The following is a 22,098-nucleotide window of genomic DNA, read 5'->3' as shown; positions in this document are numbered from 1 at the left end:
GCTGTCTCTCTGGCCCTATGAGCATATTTTTAAATTGATTACTTGGATAGGGATTATGTAAATTTCAAGAAGTGGAAGTACAAACTGGTACACATTTTAAAATGATCATGTTCATACTCCTACTTGCTGTGGTGAATACTTCCTTTCCGCTTCTCATCAGTACACTGCACGATTCAACTTGTGGTTTTTGTCAATAAAAAATAAGATAAAAAATAGTCTGTAACATAGTTTAGCTTTGTATTTCTTCTATTATTAGCGTGGTAAAGGTACTAAAAAAAGCATTTATTCAGTGAATGGAATGTCAAACAAAAGCTAAGTCATGTCATTGGAACCTTGTTTTACAGGACTGGTGCTTTTAGCCATCTGAGCTATTCTGAGGGCCTCTTACACACCTATATTTATGCATTAGATTTGTGATTTGGACTGATTTGCTAACTGAGAGCAAAATGAAAGGTGTAAGGGATTGGCTATATTAGAGAAGCTGGTGCTTTCATTAATAGGATCATGTGTTGGTATACTATTATTTTTTTCTCCGAACTGAGTTGTGGAAAATGTACTGTTTATTTCTAAAGTTATCCTATAGATTTCAAAGCCTTAGTAATATAAAACTTTAAAACATTATTTATAACATTGTCTAAAATATCTAAAAACTAGCATCCATTAAATGTTCATTAGTTGGATATACTTTTCTTTTAGTCAGTTATACTTTTTAAAAACCATAAGACTTGAGCCAGAGTGATAGTATAATGTAAGGCATTTGCTATACAAGAGATTAACCTGGGCTTGATCCCAGCACGGATATGATCTCTCAAGTACTACTAAGTGTTATCCTGGAAGTGAGAGTTCAACATCCAACAGGCTTCCCCTTCATAACTCAAATCAAACGAGAATAATGTTCCCTTTTTTTTCCTTTGGTTTTTGGGTCACACCTGGCAGCATTCAGGGGTTACTCCTGGCTCTACGCTCAGAAATTGCTCCTGGCATTCTTGGGGGACCATACAGGATGCCGGGATTCGAACCACAGACCTTCTGCATGAAAGACCAAACGCTTTACCTCCATGCTATCTCTCCAGCCCCCATGATCCCTTTTCTTAATTAAAATAATTCTTCAGAATAGAAAAAATTGAAAATTGATGAACAAAACCGAAAGCTCATAGTTTACTCTTATCATCTAATGCCCATATTGATGTATTAATAAATATTTGAATTCTCTTATAAATTCTAGCCTAGAATCTGTTTTACCATTATATTGTGTCTATCTTGCTATATAAATAATTAAAAATTTTTTGTTTTTGTTTTTAGGCCACACCTGATAGTGGCACAGGACTTATTCCTGAATCTGTCCTCAGGGCTTCTAGTGATGCTTGGGGAACTGTATGGGGTGTCAGGGATAGAAATCGGGCCATCATGGGCAAGAAGTATGCCCTACCCACTTTACTATCTCTCTGGCCAATTATTTTCATTTTTAAACATCACTTATTTTGGGGAGGCCTGAGCACTCCTGGCTTTGTGCTCAGAAATTACTCGTGGCAGGTTTGGGAAACCATATGGGATGCTGGGGATTGAACCCAGGTTGGCTACATACAATGCAAACAGCCACCCACTGTTCTATCACTCTGGTCTCGATATATATATTTTTTTTTGTTTGTTTTTTTGGGCCACACCTGGCGGTGCTCAGGGGTTACTCCTGGCTGTCTGCTCAGAAATAGCTCCTGGCAGGCACGGGGGACCATATGGGACACCGGGATTTGAACCAACCACCTTTGGTCCTGGATCGGCTGCTTGCAAGGCAAACACTGCTGTGCTATCTCTCCGGGCCCGATATTAACTTTTCTTAACTAATGTATTATCTTTTAAAATATGTTTGTGTGGGCTAGTGGAATAATACAGTAGGCAAGGTGCTTGCCTTTGACATAGCCAACTTGCATTTGATCCCTGACACTCTCATCTGATCCACTGAGCCTCAGCAGGAGTGAACTCTTGAGTGCAGAGCTATGAGTAGATCCCGAGCTTTGTTAGGTATGGCCCCCAATAAAACAAAATATAACACCATAGTATTTATTTAATCTTCTTTTATTTTTTTTTGGTTTTTGGATTACACTCTGTGGCACTCAGGGATTACTCCTGGCTCTACATTCAGAAAATGCTCTTGGCAAATTTCTGGGTACTTAATGGGATACTGGGGATTGAACCCAGGTCTGCCCCAGATCTTCCATATGCAAGGCAAACACCCCCTACCACTGTGCTATTGCTGCAGCCCCAATATTTATTTACTTTTCTGTTTTATTATTTGTTAGTGCTGAGGATTGAACCTAGGTCAAGCAAGGCAAGTAGTCTTGTTCTGAGTTGCATTTCCAATCCTCTTATTTTTTGCACATAAAAATAGAAATAATAGCTCCCTTAAAAATGTTTTCAGTGGTTTGCTGGAACATTCTTACAGGATTCAGAATTAATGAGTTTTATTTTTTCCATAGTACTTATTGTGCCTTTTCTTCTTTTTCAGAATTTTATAGAAGTGAAGTGATTAAGAGTTCTTTGGTAAGTTTGCTTATGACCCTTGCTCTTGACAGAATCATATGATTAAATCTATAACTTCTGTTTTAGAAAATGCTGAAATGTAAGTTAAAGTTTAGTCTGGTATTTTGGTATTTGTACAGTTAAATCTCATACTCAATTATTTCTTGAATCTTATTTGTTCATTTCTATATTGTCAGTACTTAGATAAAGCTTAGCAATTAAAAGATGTTGATATTCCTGAGTGAACTGATTGGAGATAATATTTCTGTTAAACCTTAGTGGTTATTCAACTCAAAATCTATAATTTATGAGATATTTTTGGGGTCACGCCCAGCTGTGCTCAGGGGTTCCTCCTGGCTCTACGCTCAGAAGTCACTCCCAGCAGGCTTAGGGGACCATATGGGTTGCCGGGATTTAAACCACTGTCTTTCTGCATGCAAGGCAAACGCCCTACCTCCATGCTATCTCTCCGGCCCCAATTTATGAGGTTTTTGTATTATTTTTTCTTTTTTCGATTTTTGACTGTTTGACTTAATAAGTAATAAGTGGAAACTTCTTTTATATAAAGTTTTGAAGATTTGTATATTTTTTCTTCCACTTTTTTATTTTGTTTGGGGGGTGGTTATGGCAGTGGTCAGAAAAGGATTGATCCTGGGATGTGACTAAGCAGTGGTAGATTGCATTGTGTGATTGAGGGCCCTGGATCAACAACTCAATAAATTTTTCTCTTCAGAAAGGTGTATTTTTCTTTTTCTTTTTTTTGGCCACATCTGGTGGTGCTCAAGGGTTACTCCTGACTCTGCTCAGAAATCACTCCTGTCAGACTCAGGGGACCATATGGGATACTGGAAATTGAACCCAGGTTGGTCGTGTGCAAGGCAAAACGGCCTACCCACTGTGCTATTGTTCTGGTCCCAGGAAGCTGTATTTTAAATATCTCTTAAATTTTCTGGAGTTGGATCCTAGCCCAATATTTCTTGAATTCTGATAAAAGATCCTGACAAGGAACTGGTATCTTGCCTGATATGATACATAGTAGCTATTGAGTAAATACTGAATATTTTTACTTTGAATATTTTATTTAATTATGTATACATTAAAATAAATTTGTTTTTGGTTTTTGCCACACATACAATTCTTAGGCGTCACTCTTGGCTCTTTATTTAGGAATTACTCCTAACAGTGTTTGATGGGACATATGGGAGATCAAACCCTAGTTGGCTGCCTAAAAGGCAAGATCCCTACCTACTATACTGTAGCTCCAACCCTTATTTTATTATAATTTAAAGTAAGGTGCCAGCATTAACAGTTCACCAACAGCTTAGGAGCTCATTTTACCTGTAACCCCTTGTGCCTCTGACTATGGAAGATGCAGCTCAAAAACCCGATTCCAGGTCAGAGAGGTAGCACAGTGGTAGGGCATTTGCCTTGCATGCAGCCAATCTAGGACGGACTATGATTCGAATCCTGGCATCCCATATGGTCCCCCGAGCCTGCCAGAAGCAATTTCTGAGTGCAAAGCCAGGAGTAAAAATTCTGAGTGTCGGGGCCGGGCGGTGGCGCTGGAGGTAAGGTGCCTGCCTTGCCTGCGCTAGCCTAGGACGGACCACGGTTCGATCCCCCGGTGTCCCATATGGTCCCCCAAGAAGCCAGGAGCAACTTCTGAGCGCATAGCCAGGAGTAACCCCTGAGCGTCACAGGGTGTGGCCCAAAAACCAAAAAAAAAAATAAAATTCTGAGTGCAGCAGGGTTTGACCCAAAAAACAAACAAAAAAATAATATCTGATTCCAGAGATATCTATTGTTTTTAATTTTTACACCTAATAAATAGCTGAAGTCCACAATCAGTGAAAGCTTTTTTGATGTAAGAACTTAAAAGGAACAGTTCCACTAACAAGTTGCCATATTCAGATTTACTATCAGATATTACCAGAAAATCTAATGGTAACTTGTAGGAAAAAATGTAAACATTCATAAGCAAGTGACCCAATACAGCCTTTTATGTTAACATTAAACTATAGGTCTAAGACTTAGGGCACAGGACCTGAAGTTTATAGGAAAGGCAGCTGCAAGTACTGGTTACCTGCACTGTTAAAGTCTCTTCAAGTTCTAACATGTAGCAATAGACCAGGGATCTCAAACTCACGGCCCGTGGGCCATTTGCAGCCCTCCGTACAACATTCTCCGTTGCCGGCCTTCAAATATCGCAGTATTCGCGATTATTCGCTTACCGATAATCGCAATAAAAATCGCATTAGTGGGCCGGGCGGTGGCGCTGGAGGTAAGGTGCCTGCCTTACCTGCGCTAGCCTAGGATACGGACCGCGGTTCGATCCCCCGGCGTCCCATATGGTCCCCCAAGCCAGGAGCGACTTCTGAGCGCATATAGCCAGGAGTAACCCCTGAGCGTCACCGGGTGTGGCCCAAAAACCAAAAAAAAAAAAAAAAAAAAAAAAACAAAAACAAAAATCGCATTAGTAAGAAAAAAAATCGCATTAAACATTCGCATACCCTGAGCAGTTCCATTTGGGGCACGCAAATGTTTAATGCGATTTTTTGCGATTTTTTTCTTACTAATGTGATTTTTATTGCGAATATTCAGTAAGCGAATAATCGCGAATACTTTGCGCCTAGCGCAGATGTCATTTCCACTGCTCCTGCCTGCTGTCCCTTGCATTATCAGAGGCCTAAGGGAGAGAAGTTTATTACACAATTAGATTTTTTCATACCTTCGTCATGACTTCATCAAAGCCTGCAGTGAAGAGAAAGATTGATGACGAGCACAGACCATTTCAGGAAAGGTGGAAAACGCAGTATTTCTTTGTTGAGCACAGGGGCATCCCCTCATGTCTTATTTGCTCAGAGAAAGTGGCAGTGCACAAGGAATACAACTTGAAACACCATTATTCAACTAAACCTGCTGAGGAATGTGCAGAATATCAAGGAAATGAGAGAGCCAAGCGGGTTGCCAGTCTTAAAGCATGTCTAATGAGGCAACAAGATTTCTTCAAGAAAGCAACCAAAGAGAATGTTGCATCAGTCGAAGCTAGTTACATGGCTAGTGAGATGATTGCTAAGGCAGGGAAACCATTCACAGAAGGGGAGTTTGTTGAAAATGCATGTTACAGGCTGCAAGTATTATCTGTCCAGAAAAGAAAGGTCAGTTTAGCAAAATCAGCCTTTCTGCCAACACTGTGGCAGAGCACATTTCTGACATGTCAAGTGACATTTATCATCAACTGTGTGAGAAAGCCAAATATTTTGATGCATACTCAGTTGCTCTTGACGAGGGCACAGATATAATAGACACTGCGCAGCTCACAATTTCTGTCCGTGGTGTTGATTGCAGTTTTGAATTGACAGAGGAGCTGCTCTCAATAATCCCAATGCATGGCCAGACCACCCCTAATGAGATATTTCGGCATCTGTGTGATGCCATTGAGAATGCAGGTTTGCCATGGAAGAGGTTTGTTGGAATAATAACCAATGGAGCGCCATGATGACAGGAAAAATGGACTGGTGGCACTTGTTCAAAAAAAACTTGAAGAGGAGGGTGTAGAGAAGGCCATTGCTCTTCACTGCATTATCCCTCAGCAGGCCCTTTGCAGTAAATGCCTGCCGTGTGACATCTGTGACGTCTGTTGTTGTGAAATGCATCAACCGAATCAGATCCAGGGGCTTAAAGCACAGGAGATTCTGTGCTTTTTTTTAGAGGAAATGGAGTCAGAATATGGAGATGTGCTCTATTTCACCGAGGTACGTTGGCCCAGCAGGGGAAATGTCCTGAAAAGATTTTTTGTGTTGAGAGAAGTGAAAGCCTTCATGGAGAAGGATGGGAATGCTGTTTCTGAGTTGAGTGATCACAAATGGCTCATGGACTTAGCTTTTCTTGTTGACATCACACATAAGCTGAATGTACTAAACAAGATGTTACAAGGCCCGGGGCAGCTTATCAGTGCTGCCTATGACAACATGAGAGCATTCTCCACAAAACTTGTGTTATGGAAATCCCAGCTCTCTCAGACAAACCTTTGCCATTTCCCAGCATGCAAGGAACTTGTGGATGCAGGCATACCGTTCAGTGGTGAGAAATATGTTGATGCTTTTTTTAAGCTAGAGAAGGAATTTAATCACAGATTTGCAGACTTCAAAAAGCACAGAGCCACTTTCCAAATTTTTGTGGACCCCTTTTTCTTTGATGTGCAAGATGCCCCTCCTGTGCTTCAAATGGAGCTCATTGACCTGCAATGCAACTTTGATCTCAAAGCCAAGTTCAGGGAGATTAGTGGAAAAGCAGACATGCATGGGCAATTTTTGAGAGAATTGCCCCCCAGCTTCCCTGAGCTTCCCCGAATGTTCAAGTGCACCATGTGCCTTTTTGGGAGCGCATATTTGTGTGAAAAGTTATTCTCCACAGTGAACTTCAGTAAGTCAAAGTACAGGTCTAGACTTAATGATGATCATCTTCAAGCCATACCGAGGGTCTCAACTGTTTCCTCTCTAAAGCCAAATGTGGTTCAGATTTGTGAGAAGAAGCGCTGTCAAGTCTCTGGCAGCAAGGAATAGGCAAAAGATGCCATGTTCAGAAGAACTGTTCATGATCTTCACTCAATGTTTTATTCATGTTCAGAAGAAATACTTAAAACTGTTAATAATGACGTTTGAGGACTTTTTTTGTGTGTGTGAAATCCCTTATGCGGTCCTTCCTCACCCCAACTTTGCCTCCTGCAGCCCCCAGGTAAATTGAGTTTGAGACCTCTGCTGTAGACCAATAGTAGCCTTTTGTTGGCTCAGTTGGAAACCCACTTAATCTGAGGACAAGTAAGAATTAGGGGTGAAGATGCTTAGCATGCAGATAGAGTAGTCTACTCCTCTTTTTCTATTCAAAATTTTAGTGGAGGTAGTCTTATGTCTGCCTTTTCTCTGGATTTTTAATGAATCTCATAATGGATACTATATTAGTGGAGGAACTCTAGTATATAATTCTACATTATTAGTTTGTATTTGTTTGACTTTATTGACTTATAGATACTTTTAAAATATCTCTGGGGGCGGTGAGGTGGCACTAGAGGTAAGGTGTCTGTCTTGCAAGCACTAGCCAAGGAAGGACTACGGTTCGATCCCCTGGCGTCCCATATGGTCCCCCCAAGCCAGGGGCATTTCTGAGCGCTTAGCCAGGAGTAACCCCTGAGCATCAAATGGGTGTGGCCCAGAAAACAAAACAAAACAAAAAAAAATATACACACACACACACACACACACACATATCATCTCTGAATTTAATTGCTGGTTGAATTTTGGGCTTAATGCAGATGAAAACATATGCACCAAACTCCTAAGCACCTGTTGCTTCTTCTGTTGAACATTTGCCTAGTTTATAGTTGTAATATAATATGAATAGTGTTTTATGAGCATTTTTGTATGTATAATTGCTTGAACACTTGTATGCATTTCTGTTGGAACAGACTTGCTAGGAATATCTCTGTGATTAGATTTAGTATGTATTGACAAGCTAAAATACCGTATATACTCTAGTATAATAAGCTTTTGTGCCAGAAAAAAACTGAACTCAGCTTATACTTGGGTCATACAGGCTATTTGATTTGGTGCGTGTGTACCAAATCAAAAGCATGTAATCTCCATCTTCTGCCATCTGCTGAAGGGTGCGGTGCTTCAGCTCAGTACACAAGTCGAGGCTGAGCTGAAGAAGTAGGCAGCTGAACTGAACTCTATGCCACTGAACTATTTAACCCACAATATTCTGCGCTTTGTATGAGACCAGTAGCAGTGTTGATGATATCTGCGAACTCAGTGATGATGACAACAATGTCTATGCTGATATCCTCACATCAGATACAGCTAAAGCTCTCTTTGGACATGCACATGATGATGAAGAGGAATCCAGTTTTGAAGGATTTTGACCTTTGTGTTTTAGCTTTGATTAAAGTTTTGATTAAAGTTTTAAAGTTATTGTTGCTAGTTTGCAGCTTATCTTTAATAATAAATATTGAAAAAACTTTTAACTTACTGATTCCTCAATTATTGTAATTGTTTTAGATATATATTTATATATTTTCTTTTATCTTTGTTTTTTTTTTGGGCCACATCCGGTGACACTCAGGAGTTACTCCTGGCTGTGTGCTCAGAAATCTCTCCTGGCTTGGGAGACCATGTGGGATGCCAGCGTATTGAACCACGGTCCGTCCTAGGCTAGTGTGGGCAAACCTTACTGCTTGTGCCATTGCTCCAGCCCCATCTATTTTTATTTTTGAAATTTACCAATGGCTGCTGCATTTTCCACCTTGGCTTATTCTTGAGCTACTAAGTTTCCACAGTTTTTTAGGGTAAAATTAGGGGGAGTTGGCTTATACTCGGGTGGGCTTATATTCAAGTGTATATGGTGGTTTCATTTATACTCTCATTAGCAGTCTAAGTTCTACGTTATTGCAAACCGTTGACATCTTGAAACTCTTTCAGATTAAACTTTTTTCTATATATTATGTACTCTTTTTTAGATATAAACCAAATAGACTCTTTTAACAACAATTTACAATCATCACATATTGTGCCAGCAGTGTGCTAAAATGTAGAAAACTTGGTATTAAGGACAGTTCTTGTTCAGGATGTTTGAATATTGATGGCATGTGAAGACTGCCACCTTGTGGTCAAAGATTTAGCATTCCTTATAGAGTGAAGAAAAGTGTTTATTAGAATTAATATTAAGTTGGGATATATTAGAAGGCATTAAGTGTAATGAAACAAAAAAAGCATACAGTGTATCTGGTAGGGAAAGCTGCTTAATTGTTCATTTGCTGCAGTATTCTAGCAAATTTGTGAAAGATGTGTGTGTGTGTGTGTGAGAGAGAGAGAGAGAGAGAGTGTGTGTGTGTTTGAGAGAGGGAGAGAGAGAGAAAGGGAGAGAGAGAGAGGAGAGAGAAGAGAGAGAGAGAGAGAGCGAGAGAGAGAGAGAGAGAGAGAGAGAGAGAGAGAGAGAGAGAGAGAGAGAGAGAGAGAGAGAGAGAGAGACACGAGTACTATGTGTGTATGTTTGTTCCAGGCTAAATAGTTGTCAAATACAAAGTAGAGTATTCTTGAGGTTTTCAAGAGGTGACTAAGGAGTTACTGTAGCTGGAGTGTAGTGAATAGGGGCAACTTGATATTTCTCTAGGCAGATATAATAAATAAGGGCAAGAGACAGCAGGAGAGGGAATTACCTGGTTAGGATAATACTTAAGGGCAAGAGAGCATGAGAATGGTATTTGAAAAGGGATACAGTAATAGGTCACATAAAATTAGGAACACCTGATGTTCCATGATCCCCAGTATGCATATTTCCTATTTTCTAATGTCCCTAGCTAGGTGTTTACCCAGACAATGCTAATAAATATTTATTGCTTTGGGTAACTAGGATAGCCACCTTTAACAGACTAGATAGTGAGCGTTATCTCCAGGTCATGGGTTCTTTCAAAATCTATTTAGCATAGTATTTTAATGGTAATGATTTTGACTTCTATTGACCATCTTTCAAAAACATTGTTGTCATATAAGATCCTCTTCCCCCTTTTATTTTCTTGGAGGATATTAGAGCCTTAATATTATTGAATGATCTTTGTTAAGAATTAAATAAAGCAGTAAGAATGGAAGTAATTAGTAGGGCCAGAGAAATAATACGGTGAGTAAATTGGGTAAAAAGGATCACTTTGGTTGGGGCCAGAGGGGTGGCGGAAGGGGTAAGGCAATTGCCTTGTCCGAGCTAGCCTAGGACGGACAGTGGTTCGATCCTCCGGCATCCCATATGGTCCCCCAGCCACGAGTGATTTTTGAGCGCATAGCCAGGAGTAACCCCTGAGTGTCACTGGGTGTGTCCCAAAAACAAACAAACAAACAAAACAAAAACAAAAGGGACCACTTTATGGTAAAGTACACATTTAGATTTGTTTTTTCAATTTTTATTGTGAACAAAGTGAATTATGAGTCTTTCACAGTAATATTTGAGGTACATAGTGACAATGAATCAGGGGCATTCCCACCACCAGTGTTGTCCTCCCTCCACCCTTATTCCCAGCATGTATCCTATATCTTCCTCCTTTGTCCCCTGGACTGCTAGTATAATTGGTCCCCTCTGTGTATAGCTTGTAGAATTTTGACCATACCTGATACCTGGTGGTGCTTAGTGCTTACTCTCCCTGTGTATTCAGGTCACTCACGGTGGGCTCAGGGAACCTTATTTGGTGTTGGAAATTGAACTTGGGTCAGCCACGTGAAAAGCAAGTGCCCTGTTGGTTGTTCAATTGCTCCAGCCAACTTAGTGTAGTATATACTGATTTAAAATGACACGTATTTTAAACTTACTGTTAGAAAATAACATTTCAATAAAAGGTCATACATACATACATACATACATATGTATGTACATATATACATATATATAGAAATGGAAGTAGCAAAATTATTTAAAGTTGGCTCTTTTTGGGCTCTGATCCTTTCCAGTTTTTTCCAGTTGTGCTTAGGGGATATCTGATGCCAGTGATCAAAGAAGGGTTGGCCATATCCAAGTTGAGCACCTTAACCACTGTACTTTGGCATCTAGTGCAGAGTGTGTGTGTGTGTGTGTGTGTGTGTGTGTGTGTGTGTGTGTGTGTGTGTGTATACGTACGTACACAGGTCCATACATTTCTTTTATGTATAAATCTAGGACTAGAATTAAGTGCTGAGTCATAGGTTGTTTTTAGTTTCAGTGGATATTGTCAAATTATTTTCCAAAATGTTAGTTACAAGAACATCTCTACCATCAGTGTGAGGTTTTTAGTTGCTGCATTTACATGTTCTTTCTGTATTGTCTGTTTTCAAACTGAATTTGGCCACAGTTGACCACATGCAAGACAGGCCCTTTTCCCTGCTGTATTGCCTCTCTGGCACCAAATACATGCTTCTATCTGTAGTAAAATTCCAGCTTTTGCTCTAGTGTTTAGTCACTTGTGTCTAAGGCCTTCTTAGTGACTGAGCGAGTTGATGACACAGTAAGTGAAGGTGCTCTTTCCATGTATTATCTGACTTAGATCAGCAGTTATTTATTATAGTATTTAAGCTTCACAGAACCTTTGTAATATGATAATTGAGTTAGTTTTTATAGTAGACTCAAGATGCAGAGGAGTTATATCATACAGTGGTGTCGATTTATTAAAATCCTTTCTACACATTGCCTCATAGCTTTCTCCTTCCTTCCTTCCTTCCTTCCTTCCTTCCTTCCTTCCTTCCTTCCTTCCTTCCTTCCTTCCTTCCTTCCTTCCTTCCTTCCTTCCTTCCTTCCTTCCTTCCTTCCTTCCTTCCTTCCTTCCTTCCTTCCTCCCTCCCTCCCTCCCTCCCTCCCTCCCTCCCTCCCTCCCTCCCTCCCTCCCTCCCTTCTGCCACACCCAGTGGGGGCGCTCAATTCTTACTCCTGGCTCTGTAAGCTTTTATATTTTTTTATATCTTGGTACCTTTCAGTCATTTTGAACTTAATTAGACTTTTTGGGGGTGTATGTAGTGGAAGATAATATGCTCCAAGAAAATTGCTACATTCTCTTTAATTGGTCTCATCCTTTCTCCCATTTTTCCCTCTGGAACTCTGATTAAATGCTTAGCTGACAATTTCACCGTATTTTTTTGTTTCTTTGCCTTTTTAAACCTTTATTTTATATTTGTCATCTTAGCTGTCTGTGCTGTATTTGTATCTTCTTCTAAGGAGAACGATCTTTCCTGCCCTCTGAACTCTATACACAGACGTTAACTTTTCCTGAGTACTGCCAGAGCAATCCCCAAGCATCATGTCTGGAGTAACCAGACATGAATTCTGCTGAGTGCAGCAAAATATCAAAGGTGAAACAAAATTGAACTCATGGGACTTGAGATGTGGCCCAGTGGCAGAGCACATGCTTTGCACAATGAAGGTTCTGGGTTTAATCCACAATGCCACTAAAAATATATCCTTTTTGAGGATAACGAAAGGGGGCTATAAAGATAGCTATATGGATGAGCACATGTTTTGCATATAGGATATCCAGATTCACTTGGCATCTAGTACCCTGAGAACTACCAAGAATAATCCACAAACACAGCAGGAGTAGCTCTGAAGTGACCCCTCCTACCCTCCAAAAAAAGTATGAGGTGGGGGGAAGAGAAGGGGAGAGACAGATACAGAGGCAGAATCTATTAATTCTGATTCAAGAGATAGTGATCTCAACTATATACTAGTGACTATACTATTCTGCATGTACTTGATAATGACAAATCTGCCTTTAAAGTAAAGCAAGCTTAACTGATTTAAGAAGCCGAAAGTATTCTTAAACAAGTTTATTGAAGATTATAGGTAAGGACTCAGATAGCTAGTATTTGTGGATGAGGGGAACTATGAAATAAAACTTTGTGATACAAATATTGAAAGGAAGGGAACAATGTTTCTGATTAGACAGGCTTTTGTCTTAAAGATATTTACTGAGGCCAGAGCAATAGTGCAGTGGTAGGTTGTTTGCCTTGAACACAGCTGATCTAGGACGAACTCGATTCCATCCCTGGCATCCCACATGGTCCCCCAAGCCAGGAGTGATTTCTGAGCGCATAGCCAGGAGTAATCCCTGAGCGTCACTGGGTATGGCCCAAAACCCAAAACCCAACCCTCTCCCCCCAAAAAAAAGGCCATACCTGGTACTGCTCAGGAGTTTACTCCTAGCTCTGCACTTAGGGATCACTCCTGGGAGTGCTTGGAGACCATCTGGAATGTTGGAGATCAAACCTGGCTAGGTCTCTTGCGAGGTAAACGCCTTGCCTGCTGTACTGTCTCCAGCCTCAGAATTGTTAATTCTTTTTGTTTGTTTGTTTGTTTGTTTTTTGGCCACACCCAGCAATGCTCAGAGGTTATTCCTGGCTCTGTGCTCAGAAATCGCCTCTGGCAGGCTCTGGAGACCACATGAGATCCCTGAGATTGCAAGGCAAATGCCCTACCGCTGTGCTATTGCTCCAGACACTAAAGAATTGCTAATTATTTTTATTTTTATTTTTTTTTATTTTGGGGTCATACCTGGCAGCGCTCAGGGGTTAATCCTGGCTCTACGCTCAGAAATCGCTCCTGGCAGGCACAGGGGACCATATGGGATGCCGGGATTCGAACCACCATCCTTCTGCATGCAAGGCAAATGTTCTACCTCCATGCCATCTCTCCGGCCCCAAGAATTGCTAATTCTTATTGCTGTAAAAAGCAACAGATATTTTATTTATTTATCTATTTATCTATCTATTTATTTATTTATTCATTTCTTTATTTAGGTTTTTGGGCCACACCCGGCGGTGCTCAGGGGTTACTCCTGGCTGTCTGCTCAGAAATAGCTCCTGGCAGGCACGGGGGGACCATATGGGACACCGGGATTCGAATCAACCACCTTTGGTCCTGGATCGGCTGCTTGCAAGGCAAACACCGGTGTGCTATCTCTCCGGGCCCAAAGCAACAGATATTTAATATTCACAATCTTTTAAAAATTATATGTTGTGAAATACATAAATGTTAATAATAGTTTGTTAAGGTTTATTTTATTTTATTTTTTTATTCTTGTTGTTGGTTTTTGTCCACACCTGGCAATGTTCAGGGGCTAGTTATTCTTGGAATTACACATGGTGGTGCCCAGGAGTCTATAAGGAATACCAGAGATTGAACCTTGGTCTGCCTCGTGCAAAAGCAATCACTCAACCTGCTATATTATTGCTTCTGTCCATGTGCTGAGTTTTGATAAATTCATACCTGTTAGAATGTAGACTGTTCCTGTCATTACAAAATGTGTCTTTATATATTTAGCCCAGCACTTTGAGAGAAAACCATTTTTTAGCATAAATTAGTTTTGCCTCATATATATATATATATATATATATATATACACACACACACACACACACACACAATTTTATATATTTGGAAACAGGATTATATGTCTACTAGCTACTGCTACTTCTTATATAGTGGAAGAAACTCACAACAGCACTATACTTTCATCTCTGTATCCCCATTTTGTCATTTATGTTATTTCATGTATGTATGTATGTATTTTTTTTGGGCCACACCCAGCATTGCTCAGGGGTTACTCCTGGCTGTCTGCTCATAAATAGCTCCTGGCAGGCACAGAGGACCATATGGGTCACCGGGATTCGAACTAGCCACCTTTGGTCCTGGATTGGCTGCTTTCAAGGCAAACGCCGCTGTGCTATCTCTCTGGGCCCGTATGTATGTATTTTTGCTTGTTTTTGGGCTACACTCAGCAGTGTATGTGGAGTAAAGCCAGATCTTACTCTTGGCTCTGCACTCAGGGGTCACTCCTGGCAGTGCTTGGGGGACCATATGGGATGCCAGGTATTAAACCTGGATTGACCGTGTGCAAAGCAAGAACTTTATCCCAATATCTCTGGCCCCTACAATACCGTTAATTGTAGGGTTTCATGCATGAGACATTCCAGAGGCAAACCCTGCACCCTCTGCCATTGTCCTATGATTCCCCTAAACCCAAATCTAGTCCCCACTCCTCCAAATTCTCTACTATGGTACTGTCATACAGAACACCATTTCTGTTGCCTTTGGACTGTTATTTCCCTACTATGTTTCTTTATATTTCTTTCTTTTTTCTTTTTTTTTTGACGACGCTGGGAGGATAAACCATATTGGTTCATGACTGTGCTCAGGGAAACCATAGGGGGTTCTGGGGATTGAACCTAGGTTGGCCACCTGCAAGGCAAAAACATTACCTGGTGTACTATCACTTGTTTGTTTATGTTTTGCTTAAGAGAGATTATTCTGTATCTTATTCTGAATAACTTAACTTAGCATGTTATTATAGCAGCAAATAACATGATTTTGATCATTTCTTTTTCTCATAGTGGAGTAGTATTCCATTGTGTATATGAATCTTTTTTTTTTTTTTTTTTAAATCTAATCCTGTTCTTGGACACTGAACTGTTTCCAGATTTGACCTATTGTGAATAGTGCTATGGTGAATGGAGATTCCTCTAATCTTTTTTCAATAGATGCCTTTATTCAATAGAGTTCTTTTGGCCCTTGGGGTAGATATCAAGGAGGGAAGTGCTGGCTCACATGGGAGATAGATTTCTAGTTATTTGAGAAGTGTGCATGCAGTTTTCCAAAAAGAGTAGTATAGTCGACATTCCTTCCACCATTGAAGTGAGGGTCCTTTTCCTTGCTATGTCCATGCTAGCACTAGTTATTTTTATCCTTTGTGATGTGGCCAGAGTGTCTGGTATGAGATGTTATTTCACTGTTATTTTGATTTTCATTTCTTTGATGATAGTCATGTAGATAATTTTTTTCTTGTCTCGCCAGCTTTGTGTCATGTCATTTTATAATTCAGTAGTTGTTTTAGTTCCTTGATTGCATCTTAATATTTCATACCTCTGAGCCATTGCTGGTCTGATTCTTTTTGCCTAGAATTTCTTATTTTAATCTAATTAAATTCAGTTGTAACTACTAAAAGACAAATTTAGTAGCTTCTGTGACCTGTCCCCCCATTCTTCAAAATTTATAATTCCCTATCGAGTGACTGCATAACCTTTTGTAGGATTCTATTACTCATTTATCATGAAACTGTATAATTAGTTAAGAGGTTTGAATCCACTACTGTGTTATAGATACTTTTAGGCATAGGTTATGTATCAATTCTTAGTAATTATGTTTATTTGTTATGTATTATATATAATATATAAATATTGCAATATATTATTTATTTCATTTTATGTAAATGGATTAACTGTCATGTAAAGTCATATTAATGAGAGATTAGAATACAGGCTCCTAGGTAGTGAAATTCAATATCATTATCAATCCTCTTGTGTTATATGGAATGTCTGCTCAGTTCACTTAAAATTTCAGTTTAGGGACCCGAGAGATAGCACAGCGGCGCTTGCCTTGCAAACAGCTGAGCCAGGACCTAAGGTGGTTGGTTCGAATCTCGGCGTCCCATATGGTCCCCCGTGCCTGCCAGGAGTTATTTCTGAGCAGATAGCCAGGAGTAACCCATGAGCACCACTGACTGGGTGTAGCCCAAAAACCAAAAAAAAAAAAAATTCAGTTTAGTATATTTCAGCTTATTATACTTATGAGGCTTTTAATTCTTAAAAATAAAGTAATTTGTAGTTTGTTGAATTACCAATGAACAAATTAAAAGTGTTTCTAAAGTATATTTTTATTGTTATTAATAGAATCCAACTTGGAGGAGTCTTGATTTTAGAATAATGCCGGACCATCTTGATACATCCGTGTCTTGTTTTGTGGTGAAGATATGGGGTGGAAAAGAGGACGTCTACCATCTGTTGATTGAATGGAAAGTCTATTTGGATGGGTTGAAATATTTGGGTCAGCAGGTAATTTTAACAACAATTTATGAAACTGAAAATTTAAATAATTCTCCTATATATTAGTCTGTTGAGTATTTTACCCTACATTTTTCTGTTATAGAGACCTTTATTGATTGTTCATTTGAAGAAAAGAAAATTTTGTTTTTGTAGCTCCTTCTGAAAAAAATTTTTTAAGTGATTGCCAAGTTAAAAAAAATGAATTTTGGGGGACTGGAGAGATAGCATGGAGGTAAGGTGTTTGCCTTTCATGTAGAAGGTCATTGGTTCAAATCCCGCATCCCATATGGTCCCCTGTGCCTGCCAGGAGCGATTTCTGAGTGTGGAGCCAGGAGTAACCCCTGAGCACTGCTGGGTGTGACCCCCCAAAAAAAACTAAAAAAAAAAATGAATTTCGGGCTGGGGGAATGGCTTTAAGGGCTGAGCATGTACTTTGTTTTGTTTTGTTGACGCTCAGGGGTTACTCCTGGCTATGCACTCAGAAATCACTCCTGACTTGGGGGGACCATATGGCACGCCGGGGGATCGAACCCTAGTCCATCCTAGGCTAGTGCTTGCAAGGCAGATGCCTTACCTCTAGTGCCACCTCTCTGTCCCCTGAGCATGTACTTTATAACTCAGTGACCCCCAGCCAGAGTGTTGCCCCTGAGTTCTTCTGAATTTGGCCTCCCTGTCTCTCTCAAGAAATGACTCTTGGGGCCAGAGCGATAGCACAGTGGGTAGGACCTTGCACATGTCACCCAGGTTTGATCCCCATTATCCCATATGGTTCCCTGAGTACTGCCAGGAGCAATTTCTGAGCTCAGAGCTAGGAATAACCCGAATGCTGCCGAATGTGGCCCCAAAACAAAAAAACTGACTCTTATCTGAAGAAATTTAATAGAAGCATTCTAAACTTATCCTTAAAAGAATTAAATTTTTAGATTTTTTTTTTTAGGGGAGGGGGAGGGGGCTTCATACCTGTCAATACTCAGAGAAGATTCACTTCTGGCAGTGCTGTGGGACACATGTTGACTGAGTATAAGGCATCCACCTTTACCCCAGCTTGCAGTGCTTAGGACTTACTCTTGGCTTTGTACTCAGGATCACAATTCTGTGGAGGCACATAGGCATATAGGGTGCCAGGGATTGAATCCCAGTTGGTTGCATGCAAGGCAAATGCTCTACCCACTGTACTATATAGCTCCTTCCCCCGAACTGGAAAGCTTTTGATAAGCACAGAGAAAAGAATAAGTAATCCTTCTGTCCAGCAAAAATCATTGTCCACATCTTGTTTTTTAGACTCTTCCTCTATGTTTTATATATACGTACATATATATGTATATATATACATATACACATAAGTTTCATATTCCTAAAATTTCATATTCCTAAAACTGATTTTACTACTGGCAGGCTCAAGGGACCATATGGAATGTCAGGGATTGAATTTAGGTTGGCCACATGAAAGGCAAATACCCTACCAACTGTGCTATTGCTTCAGCGCCCCCCCCCCCCACTAGTTTATCTTTTCTCATAAGATGAAATATTTGAGATTGATATATTGTCTTTATAAATTTATCATTGCAGACTTGGTACCAAGACCATATTCTTGTTAAGTAAATGATGTAGTTCCTTATGGAATGAGTGGTTAATTTTGTTTTAGTAATTGAGATAAGAAATATTGAAGTCAAGGGGCCGGAGTAGTGGTGCAAAGGGTAAGGCATCTGCCTAGGATGGACCGTGGTTTGATCCCCCAGCGTCCCATATGGTCCCCAAGCCAGGAGCAATTACTGAGTGCATAGCCAGGAGTAACCCCTGAGCATCACTGGGTGTGGCCCATAAACAAAACAAAACAGAAATATGGAAGTCATATAAGGTTTCATTGGAACTTTATGCTATTTGCTTTGACCATTCAGTCTTTAGCTAGTGAAAGAAGTTCCTTATTTTGTCTCATTTCAGTTCTTTTTTTTTTTCTTTTTTCTTTTTTCAGTTTTTAGTTTTTGGGCCACATCTGGTGGTTCTCAGGAATTACTCCTGGCTCTGCACTCAGAAATCGCTTCTGGCAGGCTCAGGGACCATATAGGATGCTGGGATCAAACTCAGGTCTGTCCTGGATTGGCTGCATGCAAGGCAAACGCCCTACCCTCTGTGCTATCACTCCGGCCCCTCTATTTTTTTTTGTTTTTTTGGGCCACACTGAGTGGCGCTCAGGGGTTACTCCTGGCTATGTGCTCAGAAATCGCTCCTGGTAGGCATGGAGACCATATGGGATGCTGGGATTCAGGATTAAAACCAAGGTTGGTCCTGGGTTGGCCGCTTGCAAGACAAACGCCCTGCTGCTGTGCTATTTCTCCGGCCTTGGCCCCTCATTTTTAACTTTTAATTTAATACTTGAGTGCAGAAATAATTTTAAAAACTTTGTTATAAATCAGGGCCCAGAGAGATAGCACAGCAGCGTTTGCCTTGCAAGCAGCCAATCCAGGACCAAAGGTGGTTGGTTCGAATCCCGGTGTCCCATATGGTCCCCCGTGCCTGCCAGGAGCTATTTCTGAGCAGAGAGCCAGGAGTAACCCCTGAGCACCGCCGGGTGTGGCTCAAAAACCAAAAACCAAAAAAAAAAAAAAAAAAAGAAATTGTTATAAATCAAATATCTTGATGTTGCACAGCTATCCACTATATTATTTAGAACTGTCTTAACTGTTATTCAGTTTTAAAAGCTTTAATCCTTTTATATTTTGGTAAATTATCTTTACTAATTGAGATCAGATCAGTTGTATTTGAAAGAGAGTGATAAGCATGCAATGTAATAGACAATAAAAGATGTTAGTTATTAGGTACTATAGTCTTTAAACTAAAAATTGAAAATATTAATCCCCTCCCCTCAGGACTTCAGTGTTTTAAATTTACTTTTAGAGACTAACTGGATTATGGTTTTGTTGAACTCAGAGACTCTAGAGTATATATCTGAATCCCTTAGCCTTTATGTAAAAACCTTAGAAGTATTTATAGGGGGGCCAGAGAGATAGCACAGTGGTAGGGCATTTGCCTTTCATGCAGCAGAACGGTGGTTCAAATCCTGGCATCCCATATGGTCCCCACAGCCTGCAAGGAGTGATATCTGAGTGCAGAGCCAGGATTAACTCTGTAGCGCCGCTGGGTGTGACTCCCTCCAAAATAAAACAACAAAAAGAAATATTTATAGGAAATGTGTATGTATGATGTGATCTGCTGATGATTTTATGAGGCCTTTGAGTAAATCAGGAAGCTTTAAATGAATTATTTGTTCTTAAGATAAGCAGTTTGCTTTCTTCTAGTTTGTTAGATGTAGCCAGCCTATTTCTCAGCATTAAAGTAGGTCCTGTTATAACTCATTCTCTGGTCACATTAAAACTTATTTGGACAGAGACTGTGTGAAAAATAAAAGTGTGTTGGCACTACAGACAATGTCTTGGCTTGGACAAACTAGCTTGCCTGGAGCCTAGAGTTAGTCTTATGCCAGGAAACTTCAGGGGTAGGGTCTCCTTGTATTTAGGCCAAGGTTTTTCCTTTCCAGGTCCCTCATATTTTGGTGGGCCTATGCAAACAATAATTGCCACTCTAACACCGTTTTTACTGTGTTCCTTTGACTCTAATCCTTAAAAAAAACCCACTTAAACTTTTTAGGTTAACTTAAACTAATATGCATTTACATAGAAATGTAAAAAAAATACTATGCCTTTAATGTTTAAGGAGTTACATAAGTTTTATGGCTTTAGATTGCTTTGTGTGCTGCTAAGAAATATTATAATGTATTACAATCTGGGGGCTTGAGGTACAAAGTAATTGTACATGGGTTCTGTTTTATTTATCTTAATGTTCTTTGGCTGAAAGTTCAAAGTTAAGATATCAGCAAGGGACTTCTTCTGAGAATTCTGTGTATGGGTGATTATCCTTCCACTGTAACTTTACCTTGTCCTCTTTCTTTGCATCTTTGTTCTCATAATTAAAAATAAAAAAATACTTGTTTGGAATAGTAAGGACTAATACTAATAGTGTGCTTTCTCCTCTCTTAGATTCATGCCCGCAACCAAAATGAAATAATTTTTGGACTGAATGATGGCTACTATGGTGCTCCATTTGAACATAAGGTAAGAGGATTTTTCTGATGCTCTGAATTTTACTAGTGCAATTGTGTGTCATGGTGTAGAGTGTAAAAAGTTCTGTATAAATAAAATCATGGTTTAAGTGATTGTGAAATTGCTAAATAGTGAGGCTTTAGTTTACTTTTGTTTGTTTCTTACTTTTTGTTTTGTTTTGGGGCCACACCCAGCAGTGCTCAAGGGTTACTCCTAACTCTGTGTGCTCCGGGGTCATTCTCGGCAGTGCTTGGGGGACCATATGGAATCGAACCTGTGTCAGGTGTGTGCAAGGCAAACATCCTACCCACTACTGTGCTATCACTTTGGTTTCATGTTAAACACTTTATATTTAACATTTTTCTTTTCATTTTGTTGTTGTGCTCTTATGTGGTTATGTAGTGTTGGGAGTTACACACTTGTTTATATGGGGCTTGCACAATTGATTGTAGTGTGCAAGAGGTTGCACTTCATGTGATGGGGATCACAGTAGCTATTTCTGGGATTGCACTTTAGGATGTGAGATGTTGCCAGGGATTGAATTTGTGTTCCTATGCAAGGAGAATGCTCTGCCCAATAAGCCACATCCCTGATTTCCCTAGGTGAGTGCTTTTTAACAGTGAAAACTTGTTTTGTAACTATTCCAGTTTATCTTCTCTAACTCCAGTTTTATTAATTTTACTAACAAAATTTGAAGTAGCTTTAATTAATCATAATTCTTTTCATATTATATTATTTTCCTTTTTTTAAACTTTATTTATTGATTGATTGATAGGTTGTTGGGCCACACCCAGCGATTACTCCTGGCTCTGCACTCAGAAATCACCCCTGGCAGGCTGGGGGACCATATGGGTGCCAGGAATTGAACTGAGTCCCCACTGCTGTGCTAGCTCTCCAGTCCTATATATTTTTCATATAAAAGAAATTCATAATCAAAGTTTATAATGTACCTTGGTTACTAAAGTAATTTTACTAAGTTTCAGTTTTAATGATAACCACATATATTATTGCCTTCCCTTCCTTTCCTGCCTGCCCTTTCTCCTTCCCTCCCTTCCTCTCTTTTGGATTTTGTTACTCCTTGCTCTTCACTCAGGAATCACTCT

At 39.9% G+C, this 22,098-nt stretch overlaps 1 protein-coding gene across 1 annotated transcript in view; it reads left to right on the top strand.

Moving 5' to 3' along the window:
* UVRAG (UV radiation resistance associated) overlaps window positions 1–22,098 on the top strand; it is a 328,462-nt gene that overhangs the window by 51,128 nt on the left and 255,236 nt on the right. The window contains exons 3-5 of the mRNA XM_049780278.1: window positions 2,504–2,538; window positions 16,746–16,907; window positions 20,933–21,007. Coding sequence (XP_049636235.1) covers window positions 2,504–2,538; window positions 16,746–16,907; window positions 20,933–21,007 — 272 coding nt within the window. The remainder of the gene's footprint in view (window positions 1–2,503; window positions 2,539–16,745; window positions 16,908–20,932; window positions 21,008–22,098) is intronic.

The sequence above is a fragment of the Suncus etruscus genome, chromosome 9 (assembly GCF_024139225.1).
Source record: "Suncus etruscus isolate mSunEtr1 chromosome 9, mSunEtr1.pri.cur, whole genome shotgun sequence".
Lineage (NCBI taxonomy): Eukaryota > Metazoa > Chordata > Mammalia > Eulipotyphla > Soricidae > Suncus > Suncus etruscus.
The sequence above is the reverse complement of the archived record's forward strand: the minus strand, read 5'-3'. Positions and strand labels throughout refer to the sequence as shown.